Source organism: Anticarsia gemmatalis, chromosome W (assembly GCF_050436995.1).
Source record: "Anticarsia gemmatalis isolate Benzon Research Colony breed Stoneville strain chromosome W, ilAntGemm2 primary, whole genome shotgun sequence".
NCBI lineage: Eukaryota > Metazoa > Arthropoda > Insecta > Lepidoptera > Erebidae > Anticarsia > Anticarsia gemmatalis.
Genome location: NC_134775.1, coordinates 489046 through 506002, shown reverse-complemented (window position 1 = coordinate 506002; position 16957 = coordinate 489046). Strand labels below are relative to the sequence as shown.

General features: G+C 43.2%; 3 protein-coding genes across 3 annotated transcripts; all 3 read right to left on the bottom strand.

Moving 5' to 3' along the window:
* Window positions 1-10179: 10179 nt before the first annotated feature.
* LOC142985761 (uncharacterized) lies at window positions 10180-10845 on the bottom strand. Its single transcript, XM_076134008.1, has one exon. It carries the CDS (start codon window positions 10843-10845, stop codon window positions 10180-10182), a length of 666 nt encoding a protein of 221 aa, XP_075990123.1.
* Window positions 10846-10899: 54 nt separating this feature from the next.
* LOC142985760 (uncharacterized) lies at window positions 10900-12841 on the bottom strand. The gene is made up of 2 exons (XM_076134007.1): window positions 12467-12841; window positions 10900-12351 (listed from the first exon to the last, which is right to left on the bottom strand). The coding sequence occupies exons 1-2, from the start codon at window positions 12839-12841 to the stop codon at window positions 10900-10902; spliced, it is 1827 nt and encodes a 608-aa protein (XP_075990122.1).
* A 243-nt stretch (window positions 12842-13084) lies between these two features.
* On the bottom strand, window positions 13085-15088 carry LOC142985759 (uncharacterized). Its single transcript, XM_076134005.1, has one exon. The coding sequence runs from the start codon at window positions 15086-15088 to the stop codon at window positions 13085-13087; it is 2004 nt and encodes a 667-aa protein (XP_075990120.1).
* Window positions 15089-16957: the final 1869 nt, after the last annotated feature.

Below are 16957 nucleotides of genomic sequence, written 5' to 3'. Positions count from 1 at the left end.
TACTCTGCTCCTGTTGGTCGTAGCGTGATGTTATATAGGCTTAACCTTCCTTATTAAATAGGCTATCCAACACTGAAATAGTTTTTTAATTCGCACCAGCTGTTCCTGAGATTAGCGCGTTCAAACAAACAAACTCTACAATTTTATAATATTAGTATAGATTTTACCTTTTACTGTCCCACTGCTGGGCAAAAGTCTCTCATAATGATAGGGAGGCCTTGTATACCAACCAAAAGAAGAATATTTTATATTTCGTAAAAAAACTGTCAGACATGCAAGGTTTCATCACGATGTTTTCCTACACCATTATAACAAGTTATCATTATTTATAATACACACATCACTTGGAAGAGTCTTTAATGCGTTAGTTTTTAACTTACGATCACTTACGTGGAAGACAAATAAATGTAAAAATATTTTGTACCACTTCATTATTGCTTATTTATAGTTTTCTGTTTACCAAATTTCATCAAAATACAGAAATTGGCTAGATAAAAAAAAAACAATATTAGTACAGTAATATTATGTAAAATATTTTTTTTTTCAGATATCAAAGTCAAAAAGTATATGAAAAAGAATACTTCAGCTAGAACAATAAAGAAAAATGGAAAAAGTAAGTTTTCACAATTTATTTATTTATTTACCATTTTAAACAACCAAATAAAGAGTTCTTTAAAATATCGCCAATATTAATCAGTGATTATGTAGCCTCCGTGGCGCAGTGGTTAAAGTGATCACTACGCCACTACGAGTGCGATCGTGGGTTCGATTCCCACTCGTAACAAATATTAGTGCGATCCACAAATAGTCGTTTCGGGTCTGATTGTTCTTTGTGTTCGTTGTTTGTATGTTTGTAAAAGTTCCCGCGACACAATAACAATTCTTAAAGCAGGAGTTGTCTTTGTAAAATAATAATAATTTAAATGGTCCAGTACTTTTTGAGCCAAAACTAATATACTTAATACAATTTTTTCTCTTTATAATATTTGTGTAGATAACTTCGGTCGCAAGTCAGTCATTTTAATATTATTTTTATTTGCAGGTCTCCCAATCAAATCAAAAGGAGTTTCGTTCCCAGCGGAGATAAAGTACATAAAACCAAGAAGAAATGTCTGCTTATTACTAGAAAATTCCACAATTGTGCCTTTTAAATCGACCAATCGGGATATTTTAATTGTCTATATTGTAATAAGCAACAAGTCGCGTTCGACGAATTAAAATCTCACATCGATCAGTGTCACGAGAATGTCAATTTTGAAACAATATTAAAAAGTATAACAAGACCCCACGATAGAATAAAAGCAAATGTTAGTAACATCACTTGTAAGATCTGTGAAAAAAAATTAGACACTCTAGAATCTTTGGTCACACATTTGACAGATGAACATAATCTTAAATTCAATATGAATGACAAGAAAAAGCCCGCGGATTCTATTTTGCCTTACTATTTAGACGATGGAAAATATAAATGTTATATTTGTAAAAACTAGCTGACCCGTGCGGCTCCGCTCGCGTGAATGTCGTGCTGTTGCATTCGTTGCAGCTCACTTAGACCTAGATACTTTCAAAATACATAATACCTACCTAGTACCTACATGCAAATGCTTTAACAAATTTTTCGCTTTGACTTATCCTTCTGTCCGTACCCGTCTTCTCTCATGTTCCTGTCGGCGCCCGCGTACCTACCTGCTATGTAGCGTACGCCTATGGAACCGCGCTAAAGTTCTTCATCCGCGAAATCATGTAGGTATCTACGATGATACGGCCGGCGCGAGCGCCGCGTTAACCATAATTTTATATTCATAAGACATTGCAGATCATTTAATTTTACCTGTCATCCCGTCATAATAAAAACTAAAACAAAAACAATAAAATAAAAAAATAAAACAAAAACAAATAAGTTTGGTGCATGTTGTAAAATGGATTGCAACGCCATCTATGATGTGTATGTGTAAACTCAGGTTCATATGAAATAATGCACTTTGAAATAAAATGGATTGCAACGCCATCTATTATGTGTATCTATATGTACACTCAGGTTCATATGAAATAATGCACTATGAAATAAAATTAATATTAAATTATACAAAAATCTACCCAAAATGTTTAAAAAATGCTAAAAAAGTATTTTGAATCGTAAAACAGCCACAAAAAGTCATTGAATCCGATGAGGTTTGATCCCAAATAAAATAATGCACTATGAAATAAAATTTATATCAATTTCCACAAAAATTTGAACAAAATTCATAGAAAATGTTTAAAAAGTACTTTGAAACGTAAAACAGTCACAAAAAGTACTATCTCCGATGAGGTTCGATCCCACACCAAAATGATTGTCCACGGAACAATAAACCAATGCGCCACAGCAACGCATAAGCGAGATGCCAAAATTATCGCTTACATTTTTATGTTACCTGTGTACGATTTTTACTACATATTTGCAATTTTCTTGAAAATTAAATAATTTTATGAAAGATAAAAAGTATCCTATAAGTTGCTCCACTACTTATTCTATGCATATACCAAATTTCAGTGCATTATATCCGGTAGTTTTTACGTGATAGCGACACATACAGACGGAGGACAGACAGACAGACAGACAGAAAAGAAAATTATAAATAAGTATAGATGAATTTCTATTTTTCAGGACGTTATCTGTGCATATGAATTCGCATAGAAGTGATCATGTTTGTGATGTATGTGGTCGATGTTTTTTGTTAGCTGATCGTTTACGCGCGCATATACAAATGCATTTAAATGAAAAATCTACTCGTTGCGACATTTGCGGTAAAGTTTTCCGCTCTGGTCAATCTTTACGAAGTCATATTAGGTATACGCATAAAAAAATGTCTTTTCTATGCGCTATTTGTAATGCCGGCTCCACATTATTGCCGTGAAGCTCCGTGAACAGACGCGAACGTGAATGTGGACGGTTTTCACGGGGTCCACGCGCGTTCACGCCTGTTCCCCGATCAGAGTCGGTATTAAAGTCCCGTGACAAAGGGTTCGCGCGGCGTTCACGCATACACATACACATTCACGGCCTCGGCGCAGTTTACTCTGGACTATAAGGGCCCCCGCGCACTAGTCAGCCTGGCTGCGCAGCCAGGCTGCGGCAACCAGAATATTTGCGCAGCCAGTTATAGCAGCCAATCAACGACTAGTCTAGATCCTTCCGTCGAGCGATATGGACGTGGAAGAACTTATAATTATTGCTTACCTATCTCGTAAAAAACGCAAAACAAAGAAAAGACACTGGATTCATCCTCTTTTTCTAGAAAGACATTCAAAAGGCTTATTCCAAACCTATTTCAAAGATGTTCGCGCATTCCCAGACCGGTTTTTTAACTACACGAGGATGTCAGTGCAATCGTTTGATAACCTTTTGGAAAAAATACGAAATTCAATCAAGGGCATTGATACTCCTATGCGAGCTTGTATAAGTCCTGAAGAAAAACTGGTGATAACTTTGAGGTGAGTACGAAAATGAAAGATATTGTTAATTAGTCATAACATTTATTATTTATTTCTTACATGTATGGTAATGAATTACCTAATTCAAGTTGTCCTGTGTAGTAAATAATTCTAGTAATTCAGAACCCTGAGACATATCTGTTGCATTTGTGTCAGTTGGTGATAACGCATCAGTATAAACAGTATTGTCTTGCCTGTCTGGAACAGCCGTAGAATACCCACGGCGGCTTTCAGTGGTCGAGGCTTCTGGTCTATAATTCGAGTGTGTCGAGTATCCATAGCGATACTGCCCACTGCTTGTGGTTTCCGGTCCATATTCAGTTGAGTATCCTTGACCTTGGCGATATTGTCCACTGAACGATGTTTGTGGTCTATATGATCTGGCGGCCGAAGTCCCTGGTTCATAATCAACATAACGTTGGCGAAACGGACTAAATTCGGAATCGTGAGTTTCCATCTGAGCTCTTTTTATAACTTCAATTAACTCCATTTTTGTAGAAAGCTTACGATGTCTCGGGATGTTTTTAAAATCATCTAGAAGTGAAAGCATAAATAGTCTATCTGAATCAGACTCTTGCTCTCTTTCACGCTCTTCTCTCATTACAATACTTTCCCTTAATACCTGCACCAAATTATCGTCGTCACTTGTCTTCTTCTTTTTGGAAACAGGTCGTTCACCTTGAGTACTACCGCTGTTAACGTTGGTTTCGGCAGTTCGTGTTTCATCCATGCTATTTTGAGTTTCATTCATTAGTACGGTGGGCCGAAGAAAATGAAGTTGTTCGAAATATACGTATGGACTCTTGCGCGAAGCTGCTGATCCACTTTTAACACCAGCTCTGCGTTTTACTACCCTGCTGTAACTAGTCCTGATGTTCTTCCACTTGCTCTGTAGAGATTTACCTGAAAATTATATTTGTTCTTTGTTACAGATATCTTGCTACAGGATGTTCTCTAATGGAATTGAGTCATAATTATCGGATTGGACATACAACTGTCCGAGATATCATATATAAAGTTTGCATAGCGATTTGGGAGAATATGAGACAGTCATCGTTTCCAGAATTAAATGAAGAGAGGTGGCTTGAAATAGCAAAAGGTTTCAATGAAAATGCAAACTATCCCAATTGCGTTGGTGCCATCGATAGAAAGCATATAAGAGTGATAAAACCCAGCGATTCAGGATCACTGTACTATAATTATTAAAAATATTTTTCCATCGTTTTACTTGCTGTATGCGATGCAGATTACAAGTTCACATATATAGATGTTGGGGCTTATGGAAAATGTAGCGACTCATCTATATATAAAGAATCCATTTTGTATCAAAAACTTGTCAACAAAGATATACAAATCCCGGAGAAGCGCCCCATATCAAATAATGGAGTACCGATGCCATACGTCATAGTGGGGGATGAGGCATTTGGCTTATGTGAAAATTTAATGAGACCTTATGGAGGTAGGAGTTTAACAGCGGAGAAAAGAATCTTCAACTATAGACTGTCTCGGGCAAGGCGGTACATAGAATGCACATTTGGGATTTTAGCCAACAAATGGAGAATTTTTCACCGTCCACTAGATGTCCGACAGGAACTTGCAATTGCCATAGTACAAGCTTGCTGTGTCTTACATAACTACGTGCGCGAAAGAGACGAGTATAGATTTCAAGACACACTGTACGTTCCACCAGAACTGGAAATAACCGGTGGACCCACAAATAGAGGCAGCCGATCATCAGCATCTTATAGGGATTTATTTGCGGATTATTTTATTAATGCAAATCCGTTAGAATGGCAAAACAGATACGCATTAGAATAGTGCCTACCTATTTATCTAAATAAAACATTGAAGTGAAAATACCTAGTTAAGTACAAAAAAGAACAATAACTAATACGGAGTTATTCTGCGATACCTTACAAAAATATTGATTGGTGTTGCAGAATCACCCTGTATTATACTGTATAATCCAAATAATAAATAAATAAATAAAAATACATGCTTACAAAATTCATTTTTTTCATTTTCTGATAAATTTTCCGAGCACATTTTGTTCGTGATTTCTTCCCATCTTCTTTTCTTTAAATCCCGATCACTGTATTCTTCTGATGTTATATCCCAAATTGCTTTACGGCTTTCAATTTCCCGAATTAATTTCTCTGTATCGAAAGTCATCTTATCAAAGTTCGGAACGCAAAATACGTCTGGCTGCTACAACTAGTGCGCGGAGACTGACCGCAGCCACATACATTCGCCTACACACGTTCTGGCTGCGCGCAGCCAGCCGGCTGCCGTGCAAACAAGCGCGTTGTATTGGCTGCCGCAGCGGGGAATTCGTGGTTGCCTAGTGCGCGGGCTCCTATACAACGTCATATGTTTTACTGGCTGCCGCAGCCTGGCTGCGCAGCCAGGCTGACTAGTGCGCGGGGGCCCTAAAGGGGTACGGAACGGTACCTTGATCGGTTACGACGTATTTCTGTCATCCACCATCTTCTTTTCGAACGTTTTCTTTTAATAACTTTCTTGTTTTTGACATCTATATAGTGGTATAGGGACACAGCAAATAAAGTTATCGCAGCAGCAGCTTCTACGTCCATTTCGCGGAGGGCTTCGAACTATTGTGAGCATTCCGTGAATGTGGAGGGCATGGAGTCGGTCCGTGAATTCACGGCGAGAATACGCGCGTGAATTCACGGCAATAATGTGGAGCCGCCATAATGAAAGTTTCGCTTCCTCGAGATAACGAATGCGGCATTTGGTCGAAGTACACAAGCGATCTTTGAAATTGACTTGTAGGTTATGCGCTAAGAAATATAATTCGCATATTAGTTTGAACTCTCACAAAAGAACTGAGCATTTGAAAGTTATTAAAGAGCCAAAACATAGTTGTGGGATTTGCGGGATGTTGTTTAAATTTCCCAGTGATTTAACTTGTCATATGATCGTACATTCCGGGGAAAAGAAATTCGAATGTGAACATTGTCATAAAAAGTTTGCGCGCGCGAATCTTTAAGGGAACATTTGAAAATTCATCGGAATGATAAAAGATGGTCGTGTGGGGCTTGCGGGCAGGCGTTTGTTCAGAAATGCAGTTTGAGGAATCATATTAGAGTACACCATGCTGATATGGAGGGTGAACAACTCATTGTGTATAATAAACCTGATATTAAATAGATTTCTATACTACTTGTTTGTTTTATTTGTGTTTCTATACCTTCTAGGGACGGAAAGAACAATGGCAAAATTTCATACATCATAATCACTAATTTTAAAATGTTGCGTCTTCAAATAAAACAAATGTTATAATATGCAGCATAAATCCTGATTTTAAATATATAAATATTTTCATTAGGCGCGCCGGAGATCATGAGTAATTTGAGTTTATATTTTTATAGGTTATGTCTATATCACATAATTAAAATGTTAATATTTTTGTCGAATATTGTTTGAATGTTCATTTATTCATAATATCACCCCTGTTATTCTCCGACGGGGCAGGCAGAGGCGAACATTGACGTATCGCCAATCATCTATTGTAGTAGGTATATTACTATCGTCATCGTAGTGAAATTGACTGCCTCAACCTTTCGAGCAGGTATAGCCCTAAAATCAATATATACCCTGGGTATATACTACTGCTCCTACTAGACTGTTATATTTTGAAACAAATTGTACTATTGGGTATTTAAGTTATCAGATAGTATAAATCAGCGTGGCAAAGGCAATAAAGGTAAATAAAAAATGAAAAGGTTTTACATTATTTATTTCTTTCATACACATCCCTGATTACAATGTCATTTAAAATTCAGCTGGTGCTATAATATTATCTTGATACCTGGCCTATCCTAAGCATCAGACTAAAGTCAGCACAGCAGCCTATTGTATGCCTATCCAGTGGGCAACTGCAATTATATTCTAAGATTCCCGTTCGACCATGTAGGTACGTTATTTTCAATTAATATGTACCTATACGTAATATTGTTTTCGTGAGGTATGTTATTGGGTAAACCCAGGTAGTCAGCAATGTGGCAATTCTTGTATTTTGTTCCAAGGCAGGGTATAAGCGGAAGTTATTCTATGTTACAATTCACGCACAATATTCGAGTCAGTCTGACACGACTTCCCATACTTGAAGAAGTGTTAGACAAGTTCACAAAATCCAAAAAGCAAGAGAACGTCCGTGATGAATCAGTAGAAGTCATGTACATGCAATCCAAATCGAAATCCTTTAGAGATGCAGGGTTAACAAATAGAGCAGAAATCCTCAGTAAGTCCGTGTTGTTTGAAAATAGGTACGAAAAAGCAATAGTAATCGCAAAGCACAACAACACGTCAATGCCGACAATCACCAAACGTCAACGTCAAACAATCTAACCTAACCGAAGCAGAAAATATCGTTACCATACTTTAAAAACGTAATACTACTAAAATATCTCTGTTGACTGTAAATATATATCTTTGTATGAGCAAAATAAATGAGAAGTTTTTAGTTTGTACGGTTTTACCATACATTTCTGCCTGCACCAAACTTAGGTACTTAGCGTGCATATGCGCGCTAAGCATTTTTACGTATAAATAATTTATTATAAATAAGCTAGACTACAAGAAACGCTGACCAGTTGAACATTGACCGAATACCTTTAACTCGCGAACTTTATGAGTGCATTAAGTGAAAGAATTAGTCTCAACCTTTTTTGTAATACTTACTGAATAAATTACTAAATCTACATTTCCGTCTCTACTACTTTAACTATCACATCTTCTATCAATGTGCGGAGTTACCAACTAAGTCACCCGTACATCAAATGGTCCTTCGAGTATTCTACTGTTTGGGGTAAGTGTTTCTAGCTGTTACAGCGAATCGGCTTGGCTGGCCTTCCACAAGCGGATCTCACCAGTCGAGTTGAGAAGGCGCGCATATCACAGCAGAAGTACAAGTGCCCTAAGCAGACACCGAGAAGGGAATATTTTAGAACCTTCATCGTGAACCAAGCACGGTCAACTGCGTCCAAGAATATTTAACTACAAACTACTACTACTACTACTGTCCGGGCTACTACGTGAACTGCGAGTGGTTCGAGGCAAACTATCTAGAAGACATCAAACTACGTGTTCTTTGAAAAAACCAACTACAAATTATTTCGGCTAGCTAGTCGATAACAGCAAACATGTCTGATATCGCCGGACAAACTGAAGTATTCGAGTCCATCAAGCGTCTTTGTACCAACTATCAAAAGGACAGTGGAACTCGGAAAAACAAGGAGTACCTAACTCAAAGATTGATTACTTTGGAGAATCTATGGCAAGATTTTACGAACAGACACCAAATACTCGTTGAAAAGGAGGACAAAGGAATCCAATATTTCACGGGAAATATTTATGAAAAAACAAAACACCTTTATGAAACTACTCGAATTGATATACTACAACGTTTGTTAGCGTACGAAGGAAAACCCGTACATAGTTTATTAGTCACTGTTTTTAATAACTTGTCATAACAATATATTTCACGTTGAAGACTATTTAGTTATTTAAACAATTAAATAGACAAAGACAACATAAATCTACTTATTAAACAACAAAGTACCGAATGGCAACATTTTTTTATCTAAAGGAAATGGAGAATCATTTTTAGATAGTCAATTTATTACTTTTGTTTAATCTATTAAATGTCGCCATCAGAAGTAAAAATGATATTCCTGAAATTCATACGATAATTAATGAAGTACATTGGTAATATTGAGATTCGAAATTAATTCAAAAAATATAAATGATTTTTTTGCCATTGTTCTTTGACTTTGCATTTCCTGCAGGCATAAATATTGTAAGTGAAGCGGTTAATGCAGAGGGCGTCAATAGTCGAATTCCAGCGCTATGAATAATAAATGAACTTCTTAGTAGTGACATCTGCCGTGCAGTAGCTGAATTAATATAATAAAAAAAATGATATATTATTTAGCTACTGCTCGACAGATGTCGCAAAACTCAAACTGTCTACGATTCTAATATCAAAAGACCTCTTCGTAACTTATGAGAGCCTGGTACTCGAATCTGTTGTTTAGCGCTAAACTCAAGAACGGCTCAACCAATTCGACTCATATATTTTTGTAAAATTGTCTTTAGAACACGGGAAAGGTTTTTATGGAGAGAAAAAACCAAAATAATACAAAGTAAATTCGTAAGCGGAAGCTGCTAGTCTATAATATAAAAACGAACCACTAAATTTGTCGATAAGCGCAAATCTCTGGAGTAATTAAACCGATTTGGCTAATTCCTTTTTATAATATTTCTTTGAAGTACGAGGATGGTAATTCCTAACGAGAGAAAAATAAAAAATGTTAAATAAATATCGGATTTACATAATAAAGATGTTGAGGGTGTGGACTGTATAATAATAATTCTCTTCGTGGTTTCAGACTTTATTCTTGATCTTTATTCTTCCGCTGTTAATTGTGCCCTGACCTCCGTACAAAAATGCAGGGGTATTTATTCGAAATTCATGACCAATCACAATTAAGTAATAATTTTAAGAATTATTCTAACGACGATTCCCGTCCCTGATTGGTCGACGCGTTGCGATGCAGCGACACGTTTCCTTTTAAGGCCGCGCGTCCTAGCCACGCCACGCCGTCTCGCGCAAAACCGTTTCCTTAAAAGGTAACGCGTCGTCGACTGCACGCGTGCATCGGTCGCGCGTCGTTCGACCAATCAGAGACGAGAACGCTTATCGCGACCATTTATGGTGTCGTTTTGCTCGTCGTTAATAGCTCTCCCCCGGCGCAGCCTGCGTAGCCTCTTCTTTCTTCTGATTACGACGAGCTTGCTGACAGGGCGCCGAAAGACGCCGGTCTTGGTCCTCACTTCGACGACCCTTGTTCCGCCGTCAGGTCCGGGGTGTGTTTTCTCGACCATACCGATGGGCCAAGTGTTGCGAGAAAGTGTGTGGTCTGCCACGATGACCACGTCACCGACTTGTATTGGTCTCGCCGTGTTCTGAGGTTCGCCGCGAGGTACCAGTGTGGGAAGGTACTCGCGTATCCATCTCTTCCAATAATGATCAACGAGCGCCTGGCAGGCTCGCCAGGTCCGTCGATCAGCTTCTTTACACGGGCCCGTTGAGGGTAGGCCTGTTGATGATCCCAGTAGAAAGTGGTTCGGAGTTAAGGCTTCTGGGTCTCTAGGATCAACGCTGACGTGGGTTAATGGTCGTGCGTTGACTGAGTGCTCCGCTTCGGTCAGGAGCGTTCGCAGGACTTCTTCTGTCGGTGCCTTTTCATTCAGCGTTGCATGAAGAGCAGTTTTGATAGATCTTATCAATCGTTCCCACGCACCTCCCTGGTTGGGTGCGCCAGGAGGTATGAACCGCCAATCCATTCGTCGAAGTTGGCCCTCTTCTTTCAGTGCTGGGAGCCACTCCTTGTAGGCAGCTCATAGTTCCTGGTCGGCTCCACGAAAGTTCGTCGCGTTGTCGGAGTACATTAGCCGTGGCCATCCTCGGCGTGCGGCCATCCGACGTAATGCCATTATGGCCGAGTCTGTTGACAATGACGCCACCAGCTCTATGTGTACAGCGCGCGTCGTTAAACAAGTAAAAAGCGCACCCCACCTCTTCTCTCGACGGCGGCCAATCTTTACATTCATTGGTCCAAAGTAATCCACGCCGCAGTTTGTGAAGGGGCGGTGAAAAGGGTCCAGGCGGGCTTTGGGTAGATCTCCTGTGGCTGGCGGCTGTGGTCTGCTTCGCCGTACTCTACAAAGAGCGCAGTTACTCTCCACGGCGCGTACTGTGGGTCTTAGTTGGATGATCCAGTATTTCTGCCTCAAGTCGTTCGTGACCCGTTCTCGGTTCGCGTGTCCAGCAGCGCAGTGTTCTCGTAGCACGATTAGCTTGGTGAGAGGATGGCGGCCATCCAGGATGACCGGATGTTTTGTTTCTTCAGGTGCAGTTGCTTGATCAATGCGTCCACGTACCCGCAGGGTGTCGTTTTCGAATACTGGATCCAACCTGAAGAGGCGACTTGTTCTGGGTATTGGACGACCTGCTCGTAGTCTCTTGATCTCCTCGCCGAAACTCTCTTGCTGTGCGTGTTGGATGAGTAAACTTTCTGCTCGTTCGATATGTTTTATTTCCAGGCGTAGAGCTATGCGTCGAATTTTTATGTCTATAAAGGCTAACACTCGTGCTGTTGCTCGTACCAACACTTCGTATTTCGAGAAACAGGTAGGGTCGGTTAGCCAGCTGTCTTGTTTACATTCCTGGATTGTATGTAATACCTCTTCTGTCTCTACTTCGAAGGGTTGTTCTGTTGGCCACTGATCCTCAGGCATGTGGAGGAATTCGGGCCCTTGGAACCATCGATCGTCCGCGCTGATGACGTCCTCTTGCAGCCTAGTCGCATCGTCCGCTACATTTTTATCTGTAGAGAGCCATCGCCACTCGTTCTTGTGCGTCAGTTCGGAGATTTCGCCTAGACGGTGCGCGACGAATGGTGTATAGCGTCGTTCGTCATTTCGAATCCAATGTACAACGGTGGTGGAGTCGGTCCAAAACATTGTCTTTGATACTTCTACACGGTGCTCCTTCTTAATTGTGTCGGCGAGTTTGGCTCCGATGACAGCAGCACATTGCAGTTCGAGTCGTGGGATGGTCTGAGCACGTCGAGGCGCTACCTTCGCTTTTGCAGCTACTAGTGACACGCTGATGCTTCTGTCGTTGCTATATACGCCAGTACGCCACAGCGGCGTAGGCTTGTTCGCTGGCGTCACACAGCACATGTAGTTCGACGTGTTCATGAGCTCTAAAATTGTAGCATCTCGGTACGCGTAGTTGACTGATAGCGTCCAGGTGTGACAGCCAAGTAGCAAATAGCTCACTCTCTTCTGTGGGAATTGGGTCGTCCCACGGTATTTGCAGGCGCCAGAGACTTTGTAGGATTATCTTCGCCCTGATGGTGTAGTGGCTTAGCAATCACAGCGGATCATAAATCGACATTACCGCGCTGAGTGCTTCCCGTTTGGTGGGCGCGCGGGTCTGCGCGCGAACCTCTGCTGGAACTCTGTTCATGGACGTGTTGAAACCCAGCTCATCTCGTTCAGCGTTCCAGTATAAGCCTAGTATCTTGTTTTCTGGTCGTTCTCCCCCCAGTTGCGTGTTCGTAGTTGCGTGCAGTTCTGAGGGTACGTCACGTAGCACTGTCGGGTCATTTGAACTCCATCCACGTAACGTGAATCCCGCGGCTGCGTGTACGATTCTTGTCTCTTCAATTGTCTTCCATGCTTCTTCCGATGTGTCGTAGCTTACCACAAGATCGTCCATATAGTGCCCCTGGGTGATAGCTTCTAGTGCTCGCGGAAAATGATGTGCGTGCATCTTCGCATTGTGTCACGCACATAATGAGCCATGAATGGTGAGCTTGCAGCGCCGAATATCATACTCGTCATCTTGTAGTGACGCGGTGGGTTCTGACGGTCGCTACCTCGCCAAAGGAACTGCTGGGCCGGTTGATCTTCTGCTCGGATCTTGATGTGCAGGAACATTTCTTGAATATCGGCAGTGACTGCTATCGCCTTTTCGCGAAATCAGAATATAATTCCTGGCAGTGAGAGCAGCATATCAGGACCTTCCATCATTTAAACTCACTCCATAGCATTTGGCTGCCGCGTCGAACACTAGTCGTTGTTTTCCTGGTTTATTTGGGTTCTTTACAGCAAAATGGGGCAGATACCAGCAGACGTCACTTGATCGTTCTGACCCGTCGCATTCCGTAGCATATCTCTTGCTTAGAAGATTGTCGATCTGTGCAGTGTATTCTCGTGCAAAGTCGGGTGAAGCATCCATCTTGCGTTCAATTTGGCGCAGTCGTCTAAGCGCTGCGTCATAACTCGGAGGCATGTTCATCTTGTCACTTCGCCATGGTAATCCGACTTCGTAGCCGCAGTTTATTTTCTTGACCGTCTTCTCAACCGTACTGATCGCACGTCGATCGGCTTCGCTCACTCGTGGTTCTGATGCGATTCCGAGCGCTTCTATTCTGAAATGCTTCTCTACCAAATCGTGCAGCTCTCTGTCTTCACTGCGTTCTGGTTCGTAGACGTGCAGCACGTTTTCAATCTTCATGATAAGATGGCGTGGTGTGGTTCCGTGCACCACCCACCCTAGTTGTGTTTTGGAGGCGGCCGGTTCATTGGGACCTCCAACCCGTAGCTCTCGGGAAACGATGTGTTCCCAGTGATCGGAGCCCACTAGGATACCGGGTCTTGCTAGTTCGTAACAGATTTCATCTTGTGGGAGGTCTTGCAGATGTTTTAACTTCATTAAAGACTCTGGAATCGACTGTTGATGTAGCTTGAGGTCTTTCATAGTACGAGCACGTAGTGGGTGTGGTGTAGTCGTCTTTACTCCACGAATCTGTATAGTGACCAGCTTGCTGTCTTTTTCGCGCTGTTTCATATTAACGCCATGCAGCTGTAGTGGTCGTGCCGGGCCTTCGGCACCAATGCTCGCGGCGAGGTCTTCATCTACCAGGGTGATGGTGGCTCCTTCATCCAAGAGTGCGTAGGTCCTCACCTCCCCCCGTGGTCCGGCTATGACAACTGGGCACATCTTCAGGAGAACAGCACGCGGGCCGGCGGCGGCTTGGCATGCTACTGACAGCACGGCTTCTTTCTTCTGTACGGCTGGCTCAGATTCTACAGCAGCAGTCTTCTCTCTCGTCTGGTGCAGTGACGCGTAATGTGGGCGACGACATTCATCAACGCCGCAGGACTTCGCTTTGCAAAAAGACCGTTTATGCGTCTTTTGTGCACATTTGAAGCATATCTTCTTCTCGCGGACAAAATTCCAACGCTGATCGATAGTCCACGTGTCATATTTAGGACAACGAGTCAGCAGATGATTTGCTTCGCACGCTTGACAGCTAGGATTCCGTTCGCTATTATCGATGATCGTGTATACTTTACTCGCCTTTTTCTTCTGCTTCTGCTGACTGACGTAGGTCTTAACCTCTTTCCTCGGTGCAGGTGGTGATCCTTCAGATGGTGCGTAGGTGTATTTGAGCGCGCGATCTGCTTCTCGCATAAGGAAACGGGACAGCAACACGATCTCGGGCTCCTTTGTCTGTTCACGTTCACTCGCGTAGTCGCACCATCGCGATCGAAGATGAGGGCTAAGCTTCTCTAGAACTTCTCGTGTTAGCATCGGGTTGTACAGATAACCTCGGCGATCCATATTCTCTAATACACAGATGGCGTTTTGAACCTTAATAGCAAAGCTATTAAGCTCAGTTGCGGTTGAACCCAGGCGCGGCATCTTTTTCAACTCATCCAGCGTCCGGTCGATGATTGTTTCTGGACGCCCGAAGCACTGCTCCAGTGTCTTCATAATTACTTCGGGGTCTGTGGCCGTGTGCAATAGTGCGGCTACAGCGTCCCGCGCTTCCCCCTTCAGGGCGCTTCTTAACCGTTGAAGGTTCTCAGCCGCCGATATATGATACATGCTCGTTGTATCCCGTACAGCTGCCTTGAAGGGTAGCCACTCGTTCACGGCTCCTGTGAAGGTCGGCAGATCGCTGTCGTACACGTGGGCCATCTTTTCCAGAGCTTCCGCCAACTTCTCCATATCGCTTCGTGGTCTCGGAGACGGCGGTGATCTTTCCCGGGGAGGGTCGAAGCGTGGCGGCGCGAAGACTCTTGTGTCTCTAGCTCCCTTCGTTCCAGGGCACGTCTCTGTTCCAGTTCCGCAGCGTCAGCCTGACTCCGAGTTACTACCATCTTCCAGGTGTTCCAGGTGTTGGCGCAGCTGTTGCAGAATACGAGTAGACCGGTCCTATTTTGGTCTAGATAGCTCCCACGTAGGTCCCAGGCCGCTCTCAGGTGCAGGCCAGGTCCCAGGTCATCGACGCTCCGCCTCGTCGCAGGTGCCGCAGTACAGCTCCCGTGCAGCAGCTCAGCTCCCGTGCCGCAGGTCGCGCTCCGCCTCTTCACAGTTCCGGTGCAGCAGCTCAGCTCCCGGTGCCGCAGGTCGCGCTCCGCCGCTTCACAGCTCCGGTGCAGCAGCTCAGCTCCCGGTGCCGCAGGTCGCGCTTCGCCGCTTCACAGCTCCGGTGCAGCAGCTCAGCTCCCGGTGCCGCAGGTCGCGTTCACCCTTGATGCAGGTACAGCAGCTGCTTCGTCCTGGTTCTGATGCAGGTGCTGCAGGTCCGTTCTGACCGTTGCAGGTTCGGGCTTGACCGATGGCGGGTTCCTGCTTGACCGCTAGCAGGTTCGGACTTGACCGTTGGCAGGTTCGGGCTTGACCGCTTGACCTTCAGTCTTGAGGTACTTCTTCGAGCTGGTACTTCCTTCTTCAAATCCTGCTCGATGGACCACTGTTGAGGGTGTGGACTGTATAATAATAATTCTCTTCGTGGTTTCAGACTTTATTCTTGATCTTTATTCTTCCGCTGTTAATTGGAACGTGGTGGTTTGGCTCACACTGCCTCTCTGGGCGGTGGGTAAACTGTCTCAGGCTTGTGGGCCTTTTACAGTGGCAGTCTATGCGCTACCCGTTAAAACGGGTAGGTCGTTGGGGCGGTCTTTGACCTTTTAATTGTCCTTGGTCACCTCGGAGTGAGGCTAGGCGTCGATAGTCGCATCGACCAGCTCACGCTGATAGCGCTTAGCTCCCTTGTCGGGCGGACGCGCGTGTTGTGGAGCTATTCCGCTTAGAAGCGGGTGAGCGGACTTATCCGCGCGCCCGAACATTCTTGTAGCGAGGTGGGCTATGAAGTCGTCCAACCCCTCGACCCTGAGGTCCCTCTGGACCGTGGCGTTCCTCACATAACGCGGGGCATCAACGATCGCTCGGAGCGCCGCTGTTAATTGTGCCCTGACCTCCGTACAAAAATGCAGGGGTATTTATTCGAAATTCATGACCAATCACAATTAAGTAATAATTTTAAGAATTATTCTAACGACGATTCCCGTCCCTGATTGGTCGACGCGTTGCGATGCAGCGACACGTTTCCTTTTAAGGCCGCGCGTCCTAGCCACGCCACGCCGTCTCGCGCAAAACCGTTTCCTTAAAAGGTAACGCGTCGTCGACTGCACGCGTGCATCGGTCGCGCGTCGTTCGACCAATCAGAGACGAGATCGCTTATCGCGACCATTTATGGTGACGTGGCGCTCGTCGTTAATAAAAGAATTGATAAAGCAGTGCGAAGTTCGCATGGTCAGCTAGATTAATGATTAATCGCAATCCACTGCACTTTTTATTTAACCGCTCATCTATTGCAGATACACCACACCTCCCCACTATTTTTAAGCCAAATCGGATATACAGAAAATAGATTCACAGCTACCTTTATTAAAAAGTAGGCATATAACATCTGGATACATATATTTATGCTTAAATAAACTTAACAAAAAGATTTTCTGAAATGAGTATGTTCGTGTCGTACAAAATAACGTTTACAAAGTTTTATGTACCAGGGTCTCATAACTTACGAAG

Excerpts from the sequence above, each read along its gene's own strand:
- LOC142985761 (XM_076134008.1), bottom strand. The coding sequence starts at position 10,845 with ATGGATTGGCGGTTCATACCTCCTGGCGCACCCAACCAGGGAGGTGCG.
- LOC142985760 (XM_076134007.1), bottom strand. The coding sequence starts at position 12,841 with ATGCACGCACATCATTTTCCGCGAGCACTAGAAGCTATCACCCAGGGG. Across the intron at positions 12,352-12,466 it reads AACGGGAAGCACTCAGCGCG|AAGAGAGTGAGCTATTTGCT; the intron begins GTAATGTCGATT and ends CAATTCCCACAG.
- LOC142985759 (XM_076134005.1), bottom strand. The coding sequence starts at position 15,088 with ATGGAGAAGTTGGCGGAAGCTCTGGAAAAGATGGCCCACGTGTACGAC.